Raw genomic sequence first — 19,351 nt, 5'->3', positions numbered from 1 at the left:
CTTATTTTGCAAGGAAGTAATTTGCTTAGGGATTTCAGGGAATTTCCATTTGTCATACACATGTGTATATCTGTGCATTTTCAGGGACTGACAAATGAGGCTGCTCTTGCATGTTGTTCTCAATGCTGAAGAAAAGCAGACAAATTTTGGTTTGAAAAGTAAGCCAAAAAGATGGGATTGTTTTGAAGATAAACCTCTATATGTACTAATAAGGAAGGGAAACTGACAAAAACATGAAAAATAGTAACTATGCCAAGGTTAAGTTTTCTGTGGCTCTGGTATCCAGGAAGTATTAGTGCACGAGCATTCTATGCTGTCATTCTCCAGAGCAAAAATACAGAAAATGTAGTAAACTATAAGTCATTTTACTTTGCAATCTTCAGTATTTTTAATATTAGAAACTGTCTGGAAGAGGTCCCTCAGGTGAGTCATCGTGTGCTCTAGATTGAATTTGTGAGCTTATACTTTTTCTTCCCTGATTTTAGACCTCATCCTCCTTCCTTGTTTTATTATAGTACATAAGACCTGTCGCTGTCTTTATTTCATTGTCTGTCTTCTCATTAGCTACTCAAGGCAGTGCTTTTTGTCTGCTTTATTCACTGCAGAGACCTTAGTGCCTAGGGCATAGTAGGTGCTCAGTAAATATTTGTTAAATTAATGAAAGAAAATACAAATTAGAGATGATAAGCATTGACAGTATTCAATGCCCTTATTGCCAAGTTAATCCATAATATCTAGACATTAATATTTCTAGATAGAAATAAACACAGTAACAACTCAGACTTCTTCAGTTTAAAAACCTTTTTATTTTGGGACTTCCCTGGTGGTCCAGTGATTAAGACTCAGTGCTCCCAATGCGGGGGCACGGGTTCAATCCCTGGACAGGGAACTAAGATCCCGCATGCTGCATGGTGTGGCCAAAAAAAAAAAAACCTTTTTATTTTGACAATTGTAGACTCACAGAGGGTGTCCGAACTTTACAGAGTTCCCTTATATCTTTACCTGTTTTGCCTAAAGGCAGTATCTTGCATAGCCATAGTATAGTCATCAAACTTAAGAAATGTACAGGGGTCCAATACTGTTAATTAAACTGCTGATTTATTTAGGGTTCATCACTGTCTCACTAATGTTCTTTTTCTGTTCCAGGATCCAATCTAGAATCCCTCATTCCATTTAATTGTCATGTCTTCTTGTTCTCCTTCAGTCTGTGACATTTCCTCAGTTTTACTTGTTTTTCATGATATTGACACTTTTGAAGTATTTTATATTTGTAATTTTAGAATGACCGTCTCGATTTGGTTTTGTCAGATGTTCTCCTGCTTAGATTGAGGATGATGTCAATATGTCTTCTTACTAGTGATACTAGTTTTGATCCAGTATTTCTGCCAAGTTTCATCACTGTAAAGTTGCTGTCTTTCCTTTGTAATTAGTAATTATTTTGAGGAAGACATTTTGAGACTTTGCATAGAAATATCCTTTCTCTTCAACTTTTAGCCACTAATTAGCATTTCTTGGTGGATCTTGTCTGTAGCAGTTATTATTGTGATGTTCTTCTAGGTGCCTTTCATTTCTGTTTTTTCTTCTACATTTATTTATTTATTTATTTATTTTATTTATTTACTTATGGCTGTGTTGGGTCTTCGTTTCTGTGCGAGGGCTCTCTCCAGTTGCGGCAAGCGGGGGCCACTCTTCATTGCGGTGCGCGGGCCTCTCACTATCGCGGCCTCTCTCGTTGCGGAGCACAGGCTCCAGTCGCGCAGGCTCAGTAGTTGTGGCTCACGGGCCCAGCCGCTCCGCGGCACGTGGGATCCTCCCAGACCAGGGCTCGAACCCGTGTCCCCTGCATTAGCAGGCAGATTCTCAACCACTGTGCCACCAGGGAAGCCCCTCTTCTACATTTATTAACTGGAATTCTTTGTGAGGAAGAGTTGTGCCTTTTTTCCCTTTTGTTTATTTACTTACTTACATCAGTGTGTGATGTTCAGTGTTTATTTTGGGGGTTTATTGCATGTATTGTTATTTATTTTGTGGCTTAAGTTATTCTGATTTTGGCCATTGGGAGCTCTTTCAAGTTGGCTTCTGTTTCCCCTTACATGCTTCCATCCTGTTGTGTGTCTTTCTTTGATTTTCAGGCACCACAAGTTACTCATCTTGTGTTTTTACCTCCCCCAGCCCTGGAATCAACCATTTCTGCAAGGATTCCTCGTTTCATTTATTGCAGAGTGGTACTTAGAAACCAAATTTTGGGCACTAGGTTGAGCTTATTTTTTAATTGGCAAATTGGTATAAATATTATTTTAACATTTTAAATGTGTACTAGAAGCAATCTTTCTTTAAAAAATTTTTTTTAATTGAAGTATAGTTAATTTACAATGTTGCACCAATCTCTGCTGTACAGCAGAGTGACTCAGTTAAACACATATAGACTTCTCTTTTAAAATATTCTTTTCCATTATGGTTCGTCACAGGATATTGAATATATTTCCCTCTGCTATACAGTGGGACCTTGTTGTTTATCCATCCTATATATAATCGTTTACATCTGCTAATCCCAAACTCCCAGTCCTTCCCTCCCCCAACCCACTCCCCCTTGGCAACCACAAGCCTGTTCTCTATGTCTGTGAGTCTGTTTCTGTTTTGTAGATGGGTTCATTTGTGCCAAATATTAGATTCCACATATAAGTGATACCATATGATATTCGTTTCTCTTTCTGACTTACTTGACTTAGTATGATAATCTCTAGTTGCATCCATGTTGCTGCAAATGGCATTATTTCGTAGAAGCAATCTTTCTTTAGTGGCAATTGCCTTAGAAACTTATTTGCTTATTATCAGTGTATAAAGTAAACCTTATGTACCCTCTCACTGGGCAGGAAAAACATGAGAACAAGAGACTACTTAATGAGGATTTTAAAAGGAAATCAAAATTACATTGTATATAAGGTGATAAAGCGAAATGACAGAAAGAAGAAAATGTCCCTGAAAAATGCCCACATGATTGCTTGGGATTTCCCCTGTTCTTCTGAAAGCCATTTTCATTTGGGAATGAAACTGGGCAGAGGGATGAAGCTCTGGGGGAGAAGAGGCCTGCTCCATCTCAGGTTGCTCCACAGGCCTGGGGTCTCCCATCTGTGGTATAATCTTAACAAGTTGATGAATGAAGCTTTTCTTCTGTCCTCAGAAGCTAGTTGGGACCTGGAAGGAACCCTGAGGCATTAGGATACCTGAATTTAATTGGGCAGTTTCAGCTCACTGGCCCCGTCTCTTTACTATGCTGTGGGGCTTTCATTCAGACTTCAAAAGGCCCAAGAGGTCATTAACTTTTTTTTTTTTTTAAAGGAATGGTTTTCTTTTTTTTTTTTAATTTTTTTTTGGCTGTGTCGGGTCTTAGTTGTGACATGTGGGATCTTTGTCGCAGTATGTAGGAATTGTGGTGCACGAGCTTCTCTCTAGTTGTGGCGCTCGGGCTCCATGGCGCGTGGGCTCTCTAATTGTGGCGTGCAGGCTTAGTTGCCCCGCGGCATGTGGGATCTTAGTTCCTTGACCAGGGATTGAACCATCGTCCCCTGCATTGGAAGGCGGATTCTTTAACACTGGACCACCGGGGAAGTCCCAGGAAGTCACTAAATTTTATCCATGTTCATGGTTGCAGGGGCTGGGCTCAGAGGGCTGGAATCTTTTGTCATATTCACAGGCAGTTGCCCTCATTTTTCTGTTGGTCCGTCTTCTCATCACCTCTTTACAAATACTTCACTGACCTCTTTGGACATTTCTGCAGCAGCTGCTTCAGAACAGTTCAGCTGGGAGGCTTATGTTTGGTGCTAATTTCCCTGTGGGTCTCAATTTCCTGAGATAGGTCAGTGCCATTTACATTTCCCTCTGGGTGTGTTTCTTCAAAATATTTCTCTCTGGTCTCCAGTTCATTCTGTTGCGTCTCACTCCCGGATTTCTCTGCACCTGAGTGTCTTTCTCTTCCCCAGTCTGTTCTGCAATAGTTTGACCAGGGACGTCTCTCGCCTCTTCCTGTGACTCTCAGCTTCCTCCTGAGCAGCTCCCGTCGGTGCTGCTGCGGCTCAGCAAGGCTGGAGCCTGCCCCTGCCGCTCCGGAGGCACCTTTCCTCTTCAGCCTCCTCTTGTTGTTGTGTCTTCAAGTCTCTTTTTACAGGCCTTCAGTTATGTACCTTATCACTTCTCAGTTTTCCTTTGCTTTTGTTTTCTCTGTGTACTTATTTTCCTTACCCCACCCCCTTGTTTCTCAGCAAAGCTTCATTTCTCTGCCAAAACTTCAGCAGCTTCCAAAGTAGTTCTTCAATTGATTCTCCATCCCCTTGTAGCAGCACTGCAGTTTCTTTTATCTGGGTGGTGACAGGCTTTCTGGTGTGAGCCTTCTTCCCATCTCAGTTTACGGTTGTATCTTTTTTGTCAGTCCCAGCAGTGCTCGCTGAGTCCAGGAGACATTGCCTAGGTATTGGTTTGTAGCAAATATAGGAGATGATGGCCTCTATTTTAATCGTGGATGAAGGTAGTGATTTTTTAAAAATTTGCTTAACCATCGTGGGAGACAGAGGGTTCCATGCTCTCAGGGAAAGCTAGCTATCATCTGTGATCTGGTACACAGAGCAGTGGGGCCAGTTTGCAACAGGTGCCAAGGCCTGCTGTCCATATAATTTTCATGTATAGTCTGAGGTATGGGTCTAACTTCATTCTTTTGTATGAGTACATTCAGTTGTCCCAGCACCATTTGTTGAAAAGTCTCTTTCCCCTTTGAGTGGTCTTGGGACTTCCATCAAAAATAAGTTGACTGTAGATGTATGGGTTTATTTCTGGACTCTTAATCTATTTCACTGATATATGTCTATCCTTATGCCAGTATCACACTGTCTTGATGAGTGTTGCTTTGTCAAATGTTTTGAAATTGTGAAGTGTGAATCCTTCAACTTTTTTTTTTTTTTGGCTGTACCGTGTGGCTTGTGGGATCTTATTTCCCTGACCAGGGATTGAACCCAGGCCATGGCAGTGAAAGTGCTAAGTCCTAACCACTGGACAGCCAGGGAGTTCCCTCAGCTTATTTTTATTTTTCAAGTTTCTTTTGCCTTGTACTGGAACTCTTGAATTTCCAGTGAATTTTATTATCAGCTTGTCAATTTCTGCAAAGGAACCAGCTGGGTTTCTGAAAGGGGTTGTGTTGAATCTGAATATCAATTTGGGGAATATCTGTTAGATGTGGGTTTAAAGAAAAGAGAGTGTAAATTAAAGGTTTTGACTGATGTCTGGAATCATTAACAAAACGTGGGAAGATAGGAAATGAAGATGCGCTTTTGACACTGAGTTTATGCTACTATGGAACACCAGGTGAAATGTTCAGTAGGCAATTAGAGCTTGTGTTAGATGTGGAGGAGAGAACAAGGAACTGGCAGAGCAGCATTAGAGAATGAGATCTCTGAGAGAAGGAAAGGAGAAGCTCTGAGACCTGAACGCCTACAATGTCCGTAATGAGAGGGCAGGTGAAGGAAGAGAAGCCAGGGAATGAGGGGCAGAGAGGTGAGGGGGAGGCCAGGCAGGCTGCTGCTGGGGAAGCCATGGGAGAGAGAAGATGGTCAGAAATGTAGCTTCCTTCTGAGAGTGGCAGAGAGAGGGCTGGAAGGAGCCGCCAGTTCGGTTTGAACAGGGACCTTCTGTGCCTCCAGGAAAAGTTCACAGCTCACAAAGGATAACGCGTTTATGGAACAGGGATGAGGGCCCGTGTGCGTGGAGCCACCTGGGTTCTCTTGAATCCACTTGCTGGGATACAGACCTCATTGGAGCCAAGAGCAGGGCTGGTCCCACTCAGAGCTTTCTTTCCTCCCTCAGCTCAGCATGCTTCCCCAGTGCCTGCCCTTCCCCAAGTGGGGAACGTAGGAGACCAAGCAGCGGCAACGGTGCTCCGGATGGTCAGGCCCCAGGTGAGCTTCCTGAGTTCCAAGTCTGTGGCCCAGGAATAGCTAGAGCTCATCTCCGGGCCTCTGGCCCATTCTGAGTCTGCTGCTGTGGCTTCCCCGCCTAACTGCTTCCCCTGGAGCTGCTCCCGTCCACTGAATTCATTGACTGTATCTTGCCCTGGACTTCTCCTTTTATTAATGTGTCCTTCCAGCTTCCCACCCTCCCCCCACCCCTTTTGCCACCAGGGCCCTGACCCTGTGCTCTCAGTGCCCCTAATGACTCTGCCCCTCAGACTGGGAATGTCCCTGAGCAGTAGAAACTTGTCATTCCAGGAGGCTGCAGTGTTCGAGTTCCTGTCTGTGGACTATACTCAGCAGAAGTGGAAAGGTCCGGCACTCAGCCAGAGAGCAGCCCTGTACCGGAACATCATGCTGGAAAATTGCCGCAGCCTGGCCTCACTGGGTAATGACTCTGTTCCCCGGTACTTAGAGTCTGTCTTCTTTACACCTTCTTTGGTATATTCGTTTTCTTTTTTAACTTTTTATTATGAAAATATAAAAAGACAAAGGGAGAGAATAGTATAATGAACCCCTCTCCATCATCACCCACTTTAATAGTTATTAACGTTCTCCTATTATTAATTGAGCTGGGCCAGTTTATTAGAGTTTGTAGTTGGAAGGAGTAGAGTGCCATTCAGTTAGTTATTGTAAGGGATGAGCTAAGTTACTTACAGTAAGACTAAAGGAATGGAAGCCCTGAACAGACTGACCAGCTAGACCAGACTTCGGGAAATGAAGCCTTGTGGGGACCTGGGAACCTGGGAACCTCAGCAGTGGAAGTGAAAGGATTTTTACACCAGTGTCGTAAGACAGCTGTGCCCTGCGTATCCGTTTTCTCCTCCCACTGATACCCATTCTCTTTACTCTGAATCTTTTTTCCCCCTCCGAGCTCCTTCTTAATTAGACTTTGTGTTTCCTCCTATGTTCTGCTTGCTGTGGCTCCTGATGGTTGCCTTCTCTCCATGCATCATTTCAGCTTGAGCTCTTACTTGTAATTTCCTTAGTTTTTCCTACTCTCCGTTCAGAATTTATGTAGAAAAGGACTCCAAGGGTGGTTCAGCCATTAAATATCATCTTTGTTTGAGCAGAACTTTGGCCCAGGCCACGCAGAGGCTGATGACTAATCTACAGATAAACTACACTTGCGTCTGGTGCTTGGCCCTGTTCCAGTCACCTGTTGTCCATCATGGGATGAGCTGGGTTGTTTGGCTCAAAGCATGGTTGCCTCAGCTTCCCCTTCAGAAAGACTAGGGCAGGGCTGCTTCCTGGAAGGGGCTGTTGTCAGGGCAGGTTCTGGGGTTGACCAGTCTAATAACGGTAGCCTACTCTGGAGAGGGTGAGCTTAGAATCAAGGAACCAAATATCTTTAACTTTCCATATGCTAAGGTGGTATGATGGCTTGCGGCCTTGGTTAAGATGTGATTGAAAGGAACCAATATTTTTGTGTTTAGCTATGACCATGATTGCTCTGCCTTCTCCCAACTTCTGTATTCAAAAATTCTAGAATTCAAAAGTAGATACTCAGCTGTTCAGTCTCATTATGACTCCAGATTATCAAGATACAAAACATGTATTTTGATTTACGTTTCAAGTTATAAAAATTAATCTTTATAGGAGTGCCTACTGGCACCTACCAGTCCAGTGCTCCAGGGACTAGGGGGTGCCCAATTTTACAGCTTTGCTTTCCCCTTCAATACTTTTCCCCAGTATTTCTCTACCCATGGCCTCTCCAAATCTTGTCACTGTCCTGTTACACCAGAATCACTTCTTTATGTACACTTTTCCCTAATCACATCCTCATAATATAAATTTCCTTTCTACTCTCAGGTTTGCCCACATTGTTTCTCTTATTTGATTTGAGGTATTTGCCACCACTCTCTCTCCCCTACATCTTTGCTGAGAACTGTGGAACCATACAATGTCATGGTTGGAAAGGACCTTAGGGTTCCTCTATTTACTAAGGAGACGTCGCATCTAAGTGACTTCTGGAAGATCACACCATGCTTTACAGTCTGGTCTCTTGCCTTTCAACTGGCCTTTTCACCTGGCTGTGCTGGCTCAGCATCCCTCTGTCCTGAGGGCTGTTCTTCCACCCTCCTCCACTGACCAGCTTCCCTTCTTTGTTTTTCTGTCCATGAAGAAAAATTTGAGCCATTTCCCATTTTCTCTCCTGTTCTTAATGTGTCTCCTCATTCCTTACCTGTAATGTGAAGTTTTTTCAAGTACATAGACTCCTGATGATTCTCTTTCTTCAGTAGGACAAGAAATGAGTGAAAGTTGTTTTCTTCTTTCTTTTGGCAGCAGGTGAGAACAGGATGGAGAGTTCAGAGTTGCCTCCAAAGCAGGAAGTTTCTAAAGTTTTGAAGTCATCTGATAGGACCTCAGTAGTACTCTGTGGAATGATTCCTGGAGGACCAGAAGCTGGAGATGCCTGTGAAGAGACTTTAGAGAAGCTAGAAGTTCAGCCCTCAGGTGAAGAAGGGACCAGACTGGAAAGCGATTTCTTGGAAATAACACAGAAAGATAAAAATAAATCCACAAAAGATGGGTGTGATGAATATAAGGAACTTGGGGGACATCCAGACCTGTCCTCCAGTCCTACAGAACATCAAGGAGTTCTGAAGGGAGAGAAATTCTATCGATGTGATGAATGTGGCAAAGCTTTTAATTGGAGTTCTCACCTCATTGGGCATCAGAGAATCCACACTGGGGAGAAACCCTATGAGTGCAATGTGTGTGGCAAGACCTTCAGGCAGACCTCTCAGCTCATAGTCCATCTCAGAATCCACACAGGGGAAAAGCCCTATGAATGCAGTGATTGTGGAAAGACCTATCGCCACAGCTCCCATCTCATTCAACACCAGAGACTCCATACTGGGGAGAAACCGTATAAATGTATTGAATGTGGAAAAGCTTTCAATGAGAGTTCCAAACTCTTTGACCATCAGAGAACCCATACTGGGGAGAAACCATATGGATGCAATGAATGTGGAGCGGTCTTTAGTCGGAGTAAAAGCCTTGTCCGCCATCAGGTACTTCACACTGGTGAGAAACCTTACAAGTGTAATGAGTGTGGGAAAGCTTTCTGTTCTAACAGAAATCTTATTGACCATCAGAGAATCCACACTGGGGAGAAGCCTTATGAGTGTAATGAATGTGGCAAGGCCTTCAGTCGAAGTAAATGTCTTATTCGACATCAGAGCCTCCACACTGGGGAAAAACCATTCAAATGCAGTGAGTGTGGGAAAGCCTTCAATCAGATCTCTCAACTTGCTGACCATGAGCGAATTCATACTGGAGAAAAACCCTTTGAATGTAATGAGTGTGGTAAGGCATTCAGTCTGAGTAAATGTCTCATTCGACATCAGAGACTTCACACTGGTGAAAAGCCCTATAAATGCAATGAATGTGGAAAATCCTTCAATCAAAACTCATACCTCATTATTCATCAGAGAATTCACACTGGTGAGAAACCTTACGAATGTAACGAATGTGGGAAGGTCTTCAGTCATAATTCTAGCCTTATGGTACATCAGAGAACCCATACTGGGGAGAAACCATATAAATGCAAAGATTGTGAGAAAGCCTTTCGTGACAGCTCACAACTCACTGTGCACCAAAGAGTTCACACTGGAGAGAAACCCTATGAATGTATTGAGTGTGGGAAAGCCTTCAGTCAGCGTTCTACTTTCAATCACCACCAGCGAACTCACACTGGAGAAAAGCACTCAGGTCTGGCTCGGTCTGTTTCTTAACGCATGATTCTCTAAGACAGCAAGGAACTCTGAGTTAAGATTTCTATATAAGAAGTATGCTCACCCTGGTCCCTTCTTGGAACCACTATTCAAAGTGGATCATTCCCTAAATGCTCTCTGGTGGTCAGGAAGGTGGGAGAGTGGGAGTAACAGTACGGTCCTTCCCCACTAAGGACTACACATTTCATGTGCTTGTAGGTTTCCTTTTTCTTTCACCTTTTTTTTTTTTGGCCGTGCCATGCAGCTTGCAGGGGATCTTTCCCGACCAGGGATCAAACCCACGCCCTCAGCAGTGAAAGCAAGGAGTCCTAACCAGTGGACCACCAGGGAATCCCCTTCTTTCACTTTTTAAAAAAATTAAAATCTATCTTGTTTCTTAATTATTTCTTCCATAATTATATTCTTAAGGAAAGAGATATTTCCTTATTCTATTCCACCTCCTCCATTTTACCATTTATATCAAGTCATTCTCCAAGACTCTGAGTCATTCTTTCTACCTCTTGAATGTGGCCCTTTTAAAACTACTTTAATCTAGACTCATCACTTGTGTTCTCTACCTAGAAAAGCTTTTCTTCCTGTTTGCCAATCTGTGTCCCTTGAACCTTTCAGATCTAGGTCATCTCTGAAGGACTGTTTTCTTCAAATGCTCCTTTTTTCCTCCTAACCTGTTGATTGACCTCAGTGTTTTGAATTAACCTGTGCTATAATTTGCAATTGTTATATAATTGCCTTGTCAATTCTCAACCTAATGCCCCTTTGTGTCCTTTTATACTAACTTCATGTAAGCTTTGAGGTTGGGTATAGTATCTATTTCTTTTAGCATATAGATAATACTTTACATATTCTAGTTGTTAAATAGCTTTTTAAAACTCACCTCTCCAACTGAGCCATGCTTAAAGTGGACATGAACTCCCCTTTCACCACCAGACCTAAAATTTCTAAAGATATCACATACAAAGGCCTCATTCATATCTTCTCCTTGTGTCCTTTAGAGTCTTACTACTGTTACCTCAGCCTCAGACAGTTAATGGATTTGTGTTTGAGTTTGTGCAGGTGTGTGTGTGTATGTATGTATCTAGGTATTGGAGGCAGCTGTCATGTTCCAGTGATATGTACTTTGCCATGAACACGGACTCCAGTTCTGTACTAGCTTTCTCCACCCTGCTGTCTAAGTGAACAAGTTAAGAACAGCATCAAAGTTTACTGCAAAGAAGACTCAACTTCCATGGCAATTTCAGTTCCTAGCATTCTTGGATGATTGGAATGAACAGTAATGAAGTTTGTGACAAGATAATAGAGTCACACCATTCTGATTTTCTTACCAACTAGTTCTAGATGCCTGCAACTGTCATCTGATTTTTAGGTGAGAGGTGTACGCTTAATTATTGTGATTATCTTCTGGGCCAACTTTCATACCTCAAAGACATAAGAAACAAAATCTTTTCAGGGGATTTCCTCTTCTACAGTCATGTGTCAGACACAAGTTTTTCTTTCCATCCTTGTAGTAGGGCCTCAATGCTAGGGCATCTTTGCCCCTGGTAACTACCCTCTTCCTCTTAGCAATATGACAGGATCAGCAGTGTGGCAGAGGAGGAGGAGGTTAGAGGGGCAATGTCAGGCACATAACCTAGAGGAGAGAGATTTTTTGAGCTGTGATTTATGTCTCTGAGACAGTGGAGAAGAAGGGGAAGAGAGTTGGGGCTCAAGAAAATAAGAATTAGATATGATTCTGGGTGAGGCATCTCAGAAAAGGTTAGAGTGTTTATTAGGAGCCTAAAAAATTACTGAACCAAGGACAGAACTGGAAATTTGCCATTTGTGAATATTTTAAATTTCTGTTATAGCTATATTTTTGGTGTTTATTTTCATTCTTTTTAAACCGATAGGACTTTCTTTTTTAAAGTGTTTTACTTTGGAAGCTCCCAGATTCCAGGGGAGAGCCTAACCCCATATGAACACACAGGTCCAACCCTGTACTCTGATTTCAACATGACTGGTTATGTCTTTAGTAGAGAACCCTCTGTCGAGTATTGTAATTTTTTATCTTCTGGTTCTGCTCATACTGTACCACACTAAGTCTCTGGAGGGAGGGATCCAGCACTGTTCATAACCCTGTTAGCTGACCACCACCCTTCCGGGGTAGGTGCTAAGTAGCAGTGAATGTCCTCACTTGCTAGAAAAGCACTCAGGCTCTTGGTTGGAGGAAAAGGGGCTACGTTCGTTTGAAAGCCACACCTCAATTTCTACTGGTTATTGCTAGTATTTTAATAATTAGTGATTTAAAAAAAAATTTTACTTGGATCCAATTACCTTGCTAGATTAGTTCTGGTTTGAAGAGTTTTTCAGTTTCATTTCCTAGCTTTTCTAGGTATACAATAAATAACGATTAGTGTTCTCTTAATTCTAATCTGTATGCCACTTACGTTGTGCATGAGCACAAATATTTTAAAAATGTTGAATAGTGAATAACAGGCTTTCAGTGTCTTGTTCCTAACTTTCAGGAGAAAGGTTTTTTAGGATTTCACAGTTTTATATGGCGTTCACCCTCATTGTTTCTGATAAATACTACTCTGGGAAGTTTTCTTCTATTCCTACTTTTAGAAGAAGCAATATGTTATAGTGGTAAAGAGCACAGATTTTGTGCCTGGAAGCCTAGGTTCAAATCCTGCCTCCACCACTTTCTTTAGGTGTGTGATCCTGGGCAAGTTGCTTTGCTTTCTTTTGTCTTCCATGTGTAAAATGGTGCTACCTCATAGGGCCTTGAGGATAAAATCAGTTCGTAGGTGTAACGCACTTGAAACAATACTTGGCATGTAGTATACCCTATAGCAAATTATTATACTTAAGTTTTTATTAGGAATGGGTGCTAAGTTCTGTCAGACTTTTAAAAATCTGTTGGTGTAATGTTATGGTTTTATCATTCTTTTCAGAATCGATTTTGCTGGCAAGTTTCCAAATGAAATTTCCTTGTGTTCCTGGAATAAAATCCATTTTTTTGTGGTGATTTTATTTTATTTTTTAAGTACAGAATAGATTCAGTTTGCTTTGCAAAATGAATTTGGAAGTTTTGTTTTTTTCTCTTTTATTACCTGGAAGAGTTTGCATAATGAGGGGATTATTCTTTGAAGCATAAAAATAACTGGGCCTGATCCCTTTTTGGGAGGAAGGGGATTGGGAGGGACATATCTTTAGCAGCTGTCTTAGTTTGGGTTGCTATAACAAAATACCATAGACTGGGTGGCTTAAACAACAGACATTTATTCCTTACAGTTCTGGAGGCTGGGAAGTCCAAGATCAAGTTGCCAACATGGTCAGGTTCTGGTAAGGATCCTTTGAGTCTTGGCTGCCGTCACCTTCTTGCTATAGCCTCACATTGTAAAGAAAGAGAGCAGCTCTCTGTCTCTTCCTCTTTTAATAAGGACATTACTTCCATCATGAATGCCCTACCCACGTAAACTAATCTAACCCCGGTTACTTCCCAAAGGCCCAACTCTACATACCATCACCCTGGGGATTAGGGCTTTAATATATGAATTTCAAGGAAACAAACATTTGGTCCATAAATTCTGAGTCTGGCTTCCCCAAATTCATGTCCTCATTTGCAAAATAAGTTAATTCCATCCCAACAGCCCCAAAGTCTTAATTCAGCATTAACTCTGAAGTCCACAAAGTCTCATCTAAATCAGATATGGGTGAGATTTGAGCTACAATTCACCCTGAGGCAGAGTTCCTCTCCAGCTGTGAACCTGTGAAACCAGACAGGTTATGTGCTTCCAAAATACAGTGCTGGGACAGTTACAGGATCAAATTGTATGTTGAAAAAACCTGCAGTTCTTCCCTCCTGTGTCACCTTCACTACTCAGAACGTTTCAGTTCTTACACTTGAGGTCACCAGATGTGTGGGTGTCTTCCCCCACACTAATTCTCTGCAACACCAGCTGGGTGTCCTACTATTTAACTCAATTCTGACACTACGTGGAAATAGATCGCACAGCTTAAGGGCTTAGTCTCATAAGACTCACACACACCTCATCCCCCCCACCCCACCCCCACCAACTTTAGATACTAGTTCCAAGCCCAAGTTATCACCTGTGTTACTGACCAACCAGCTATAGATCAGAGGTTCCAACAACCCCGTCTTTGGGTTTAATTTGCTAGAGTGGCTCACAGAACTCAGGAAAACAGTTTACTTAAATTTACCGGTTTATTATAAAGGGATATGATAAAGGATACATATGAATAGCCAGATGAGGAGATACATAGGGTAAGGTCTGGGAAGGTCCTGAGCACAAGAGCTTCTGTCCCTGTGGAGTCAGGATGTGTCACCCACTGGGGAGACCTCTGAACCTGGTTCTATTGGGATTATTATGGAGGCTTCGTCGTGTAGGCATGGTCAATCATTAAGTCCATTCCCAGCCCTTCTCTCTTATCAGGAGAACGGGACTGGGGGAAGGGGGCTGAAAATTCCGAGCTCTGAATCATGGCGTGGTCTTTCTGGTGACCAGCTCTCATCCAGGAGCTCACGCAGAGTTGCTTTATTAGAATAAAAGATGCTCCTATCACTTAGGAAATTACAAATGTTTCAGGACCCCTGTGTCAAGAACCAGGGTCAAAGACCAAATATTAGAACAAAAGATGCTCCTGGAGCTCTTATGACTTAGACAATTACAAGGGTTTCAGGGGCTCTGTGCCAGGAACCGGGGGCAGAGACCAATGTAATCTCACACATTCCAATTCCAAAAAGGAGAAATCAGAAGGAAGAAAGTGCTAGGACCTGAGCAAGTCCACAACTTAGCAAAGCAAGTTACATGAGATCTTAAGGCTCAAGAATAACTTTTTGGTCGGTCCTCTGCCCTCCAGGACCACTGGGGTGATGGTCCCACCTTCTGGATGCTCTGGGGAGCATCCAGAGCTCAGACAGAGTCAGAGCTCCGGGGGAGTCTATCCCAAGGCTCTGGGTGGCTCTGCCCCCATGGCTTCTGTGGAAGCTGTCTGGTCTGTTTGAAACCGAGGTGGTAAACCCTGATCATCTCTGAATCACCTTTAGGGTTATTCTTCCTTTGTCTTGAAGAATAAGCACACTTTTGCAATCTGTCTTCATTTCTCGTTTTAGGACTTCAGACGCAGTCAAATTGGAGGTTAGGGCTTCAACATGTTAATTTAGGGGGGACACAATTTAGTCTATAGCAATACCTCAATTCCCCTGCAATACACCGCCAGTGGTAGGCTTAGATCTGCAGCAAGCCCAGGTATCCCCAGAACTACTTTTCATCCACTGTGTTGACATCCTCATTGCTGGCCTGACCAAGAAACAAGTTGACCAGTCCCTACATAAGGTTGTAGATCTTATGACATGCAGGAAGGGCCGACAACACTGATGAGATGCAAGGACCTGCTCAAAAGTGCAGTTTCTGGGAGCCACCTGGGCCAGTAATCAGAGGAGTATTCCTGATAAAGTCAGCTGAAAACTGCTGTCCTTGGCAGCCCCCGCCAACAAGAAAGAGCCTCCATAACTGGTAGGTCTTCTTGGCTATCAGAGGCAACATGTATCAGATCTGGGTATTCTTTTGGTCCCTTATGTCACGGTTACCCACAAGACAGCCGTCCTTGGATGGGATCCCCAACAGCAGCAGACTCTAGAGGCTGTGCAAGATGCATTGGCATGGACCCCGTCATTGGGACCAATGGTGCTTGCCAGCCCTCTGGAGCTCCACATCTTGGCGATTTACTTGTGAGGATTGGAGCCTATGGCAACAAGAGACTGCTACTTGGGTACACAGGCCCCTTGGGTTTTGCACCGGTGAATACTGAAGATAGCTGCCAGATACACCCCCTTCAAATGGCAACTCCTAGCTGGCTTTTGGCCCTAATGGAAACAGAGCTCCTGACCACCAAAGCCCTGTATGTGACCTTAAGACCTGAGCTGTCCATCCTCAAGTGAGTACTCACTTATCCTACTAATAAAATAGGACAGGCTCAGCAGAGTGCTATCATTAAATGGAAATATTACATTCAAGATCAAGCCTGAGTGGGATTCCAGGGGGTCAGCCAACTCCAGAAAAGGCTGAACAGGCTGTAGGCTCTCGCTACTCCCTTAGTGAAGTGCAGCCCACGGCTCAAAGATGTTCCAGCTGATGGTATGGTTTGTGTTTGCACTTTTTTTTAATGAGTTGGTCAGTCAGATGCAGCCAGAAGAGGAGAGAGAGGAGAGGCACAGGAGAAGAAAAGACCCAAATTTTATTATACTCACTCATCCTAGATACAGGAGGCATGGCACTCCACGCCGGACCACATGGGTAAGCCACCAGGGTGGTGAAGAGTCAGGGGTCAGGAGTGAGGGGAAGGTTTAGGCCATGGTCTTTACAGGGATTTTCAAGGGAAAGGCAAGGCAGGATTTGATGGGTTTGGGGCTGAAGGGGTGGTTCCTAGTTGCCTAGCACCTGGCCCTGGGAGGATAAAGGCAGAGGAATATTGTCTCCTGGGGTGTATGGGCCAGTAGAGGTGGTGAGGCTCTGGACTGGTTAGTTTGCATATCAAAGACATGCCTCTGGCTGGGCCATTTGCTATCTCTAAGAACTGGCTAGCCCTAGGAAGGGCAGTCTCCCCAACCAGAATGGTTTTTTGGGGGGGATGTCAAACATCATAGCATACAGAAAATTAAAAAAAATATTTAAGTACAATCAGTCCTCTGAAGTTTTGGCATCATGTTAACGAAAGTTTAGGGTGATGATAATGGAGATGTTTAGAGAGTAGGGCAAAGTTGCCCTAAACAGCATAGAAAAGATTTTATTATGAGAGTAGAATAGAGGAACATTCTATTCTAGAATGTAGAATTATAAGGAATTATAATGTAGAGTTATAAGGAATTATAATGTAGAATTATAAGGAATCTCTGCAGGCCAGCCCATAACTAAGTTTCCCATTTTTATGGCATTAGCCAAGAAAAATAGATTTGAAATTTGGGGAGTCTAAGAGCCTCAAGGTTAAGACAAACAACGAATCACAAACAAGTCACTGGGTTTTCCCAAATAAATGCAACCAACTTCAGCTATAGCCAATCAAGCAATTTCCTTGCTTTTCTTCCTTGTCCTCTCTATAAAAACCTTGCATCTAGCTCCTGTTGGTGGAGTGCTCCTAACTACTTCCAGGTTGGTGCTGATTTGAATTGATGTTTGCTCAAATAAACTCTTAAAAATTTTAATGTCTCAATTTACCTTTTAACAGTACCAAATGTTGGTGATGTTAAAGGGACATAGAAATTGTCATGACTCCTAGTGGAAATAGGCTGAGTTTTTTTGTTTGTTTGTTCTGTTTTGTTTTTGTTTTCTGGCCGCACCTTGTGGCTTGTGGGATCTTAGTTCTCTGACCAGGGATTGAACCCGGGCCCTCGGCAGTGAAAGCGTGGAGTCCTAACCACTGGACCGCCAGGGAAGTCCCAAGGCTGAGTATTTTAGTGAGAAATCTTGTATTGCTTGGAGAACAGTGTGAACACTCAATTTGGACATGTAAAGATAATACTCAGAATTGGTCCCTTCCATCCAGGAGCTCTCAAGCCAGCAAGGGGCATAAGATCTATAAAAACATAAATATGGCATAAGCTGAACGTAAGAAGTGTCACAAGAGGAAAGACCTGGCTTAGATTTAGAGAATGTTCATTTATTTATTCAACAAGTGTTTACTGAGCATCTGCTATGTACCAAGTGCTATTCTAAGTATTTGGTGTGTGGCTGAAGCACGGACTCTAGTTTGTCAGCTCCATTTTAGGCCTGCAATCCCCTTTCTGCATGACGGAGCTTTATCCTACTCACAAGAAATGCACCCAAGCCAGATATGTTCCCTATCAATTCTTTTTTCTTTTTTTTTTTTTAATTTATTTGGTTGCACCCGTCTTAGTTGCAGCACGTGGGCCCCTTAGTTGTGGCAGGCGGGCTCCTCAGTTGCCGCTCGACGACTCCTTTTTTGCTGCACGCGGGCTCCTTAGTTGTGGCATGCATGTGGGATCTAGTTCCCTGACCAGGGATGGAACCCGGGCCCCCTGCATTGGGAGCATGGAGTTTTATCCACTGCGCCACCAGGGAAGTCCCTCCCTATCAATTCTTACCTTTGCCTTCCTCTGATCCTAGAACTGGAATAATGCCTTTTGCTGATACAGATGGTTAATGGTCCCTGAGGAATAATGGATATGAGTCCCCCAGGGGGAGGAGAAACCTCCGGTTCCGGTTGATATGAATGTGCTTCTTCATTAGTGGTCAGATTCTATCTTTGGCTTTGGCTCAATGTTTTACCAAGGCTCTTGTCCCAGAATCATACTCCTGCCCCTTCCTTGAATAGAAACCAATTATCTCAGTTTCAGGAGGAAGCTGCAAAGAGAAAAAAAACACGGACTTCTTAGAACCACCTAGGCCCAAGATGGTGGAAGATATGACTTCCAGTAGATCTTGAGCCTCATTATACACTCATTGTAATACATTAGGATGCTAAAAGACACACCCACCAGCACCGTGACAGTTGACAATTGCCATGACAACAACTGGAAAAACCCATTCAAGGACTGAAAAGGCGTGTTGCATCAGTTCTGCGTCCAAACCACACCCCTGTTCTTAGATAAGTCATAAATATTCCTCCCACTCTTTCCAATTCCCTACCTTTAACCTCGACCCTACTATATATTTGGCGTCTCTGCCCGAACTGGGTTGAGAAGTTGATTTGTGAACTAGGTTTCTGGTTCTCCATTCTTTGGCCATTGAATAAAGCTTGTGATGTTCCAGTCTCAGCATCGGTTTAATAATTGGCTGCGTGAATCTAATCGGGAAAAGAAGCTCCCTGGCTGAGACAAAAGGTCGCGGGTCCAGTCAACCAATTCGGTAATACTTTGAATCCCCCTGTACCTCTTTCAGCGGCGCCGAGTACAGCTGCTAATGCCTCTGGATGGTCATCTGCCTGATCCTTCCTGTATGCAAATTACCTACAACATACTTCATAATTGCACTTTATGGAGTTGCCTGCTTCATTTCTTTGGTCTCAAAGTTCCTTCTCAGTTCAGAGGTTATTGTGGAGCTTAACAATAGCTTCCCATCTTAGGCTGGGAAGGTCATTTCAAGATAAGACAATTGCACCCTCCCCCAGTGGAAAATTACCAGCAGTCACAAGCAGTTGGTGGTCCTGGAAGATTGAGCAACAACACACCCAGGCCTAACCACCACATGGGTGGAACATTAATCCGAGGGTGACCAGAAGGGACCATAAAAGAAGTCCAGTTTCTCTCCCCCGGGGGCAGACCCCCTCTTGGTCTCACCCGCTGCTCCCTTGCAGTGTACTCAGTAAATCTCGCTTTCTACCCTTGCTTCTGACTCGGTAAATTCTTTTACAGCTCGAGTTGCTGGCCCCATCACTGCACCCTGCGGCAGTTATCATTACATACCCCTGCCATCCAACACTTGGAATACAGCAATAAACAAAAACAGATTCCATAGTCTTTCTTCCCCATGTCTATGGCCTGACACAAAGATAGACAGATCCCTTACCCATTACCAATAGAGTTTCAACTCCCCTTGAGAGCCTTCCTGATCCTGTCTCTACCCCTGCATCCAGAGGCATACCGTAATCTTTTTGGAGGAA

At 43.3% G+C, this 19,351-nt stretch overlaps 1 protein-coding gene across 6 annotated transcripts in view; it reads left to right on the top strand.

Moving 5' to 3' along the window:
• LOC309608448 (uncharacterized protein) overlaps nt 1–15,891 on the top strand; it is a 36,971-nt gene extending 21,080 nt beyond the window's left edge. Inside the window, exons 1-4 of one of the 6 annotated variants that reach the window (XR_014232891.1) lie at nt 2,263–5,942; nt 6,252–6,381; nt 8,280–11,096; nt 12,664–15,891. Coding sequence is in view for 5 of the 6 variants with exons in the window: in XM_082348590.1 (XP_082204716.1) it covers nt 5,733–5,942; nt 6,252–6,381; nt 8,280–9,733 (1,794 nt within the window). In the remaining variant the exon portion in view is untranslated. Of the gene's footprint in view, nt 1–2,262; nt 5,943–6,251; nt 6,382–8,279 lie in introns of those variants that run through there. The other 5 variants (XM_082348593.1, XM_082348591.1, XM_082348590.1 and 2 more) reach the window with 5 other exon arrangements.
• Nucleotides 15,892–19,351: the final 3,460 nt, after the last annotated feature.

This window comes from Balaenoptera borealis (genome assembly GCF_965194805.1).
Source record: "Balaenoptera borealis genome assembly, chromosome: 12".
NCBI classification, from domain to species: domain Eukaryota; kingdom Metazoa; phylum Chordata; class Mammalia; order Artiodactyla; family Balaenopteridae; genus Balaenoptera; species Balaenoptera borealis.
Note: the sequence above shows the minus strand (reverse complement) of the source record. Positions and strands in the feature narration are given on the sequence as shown.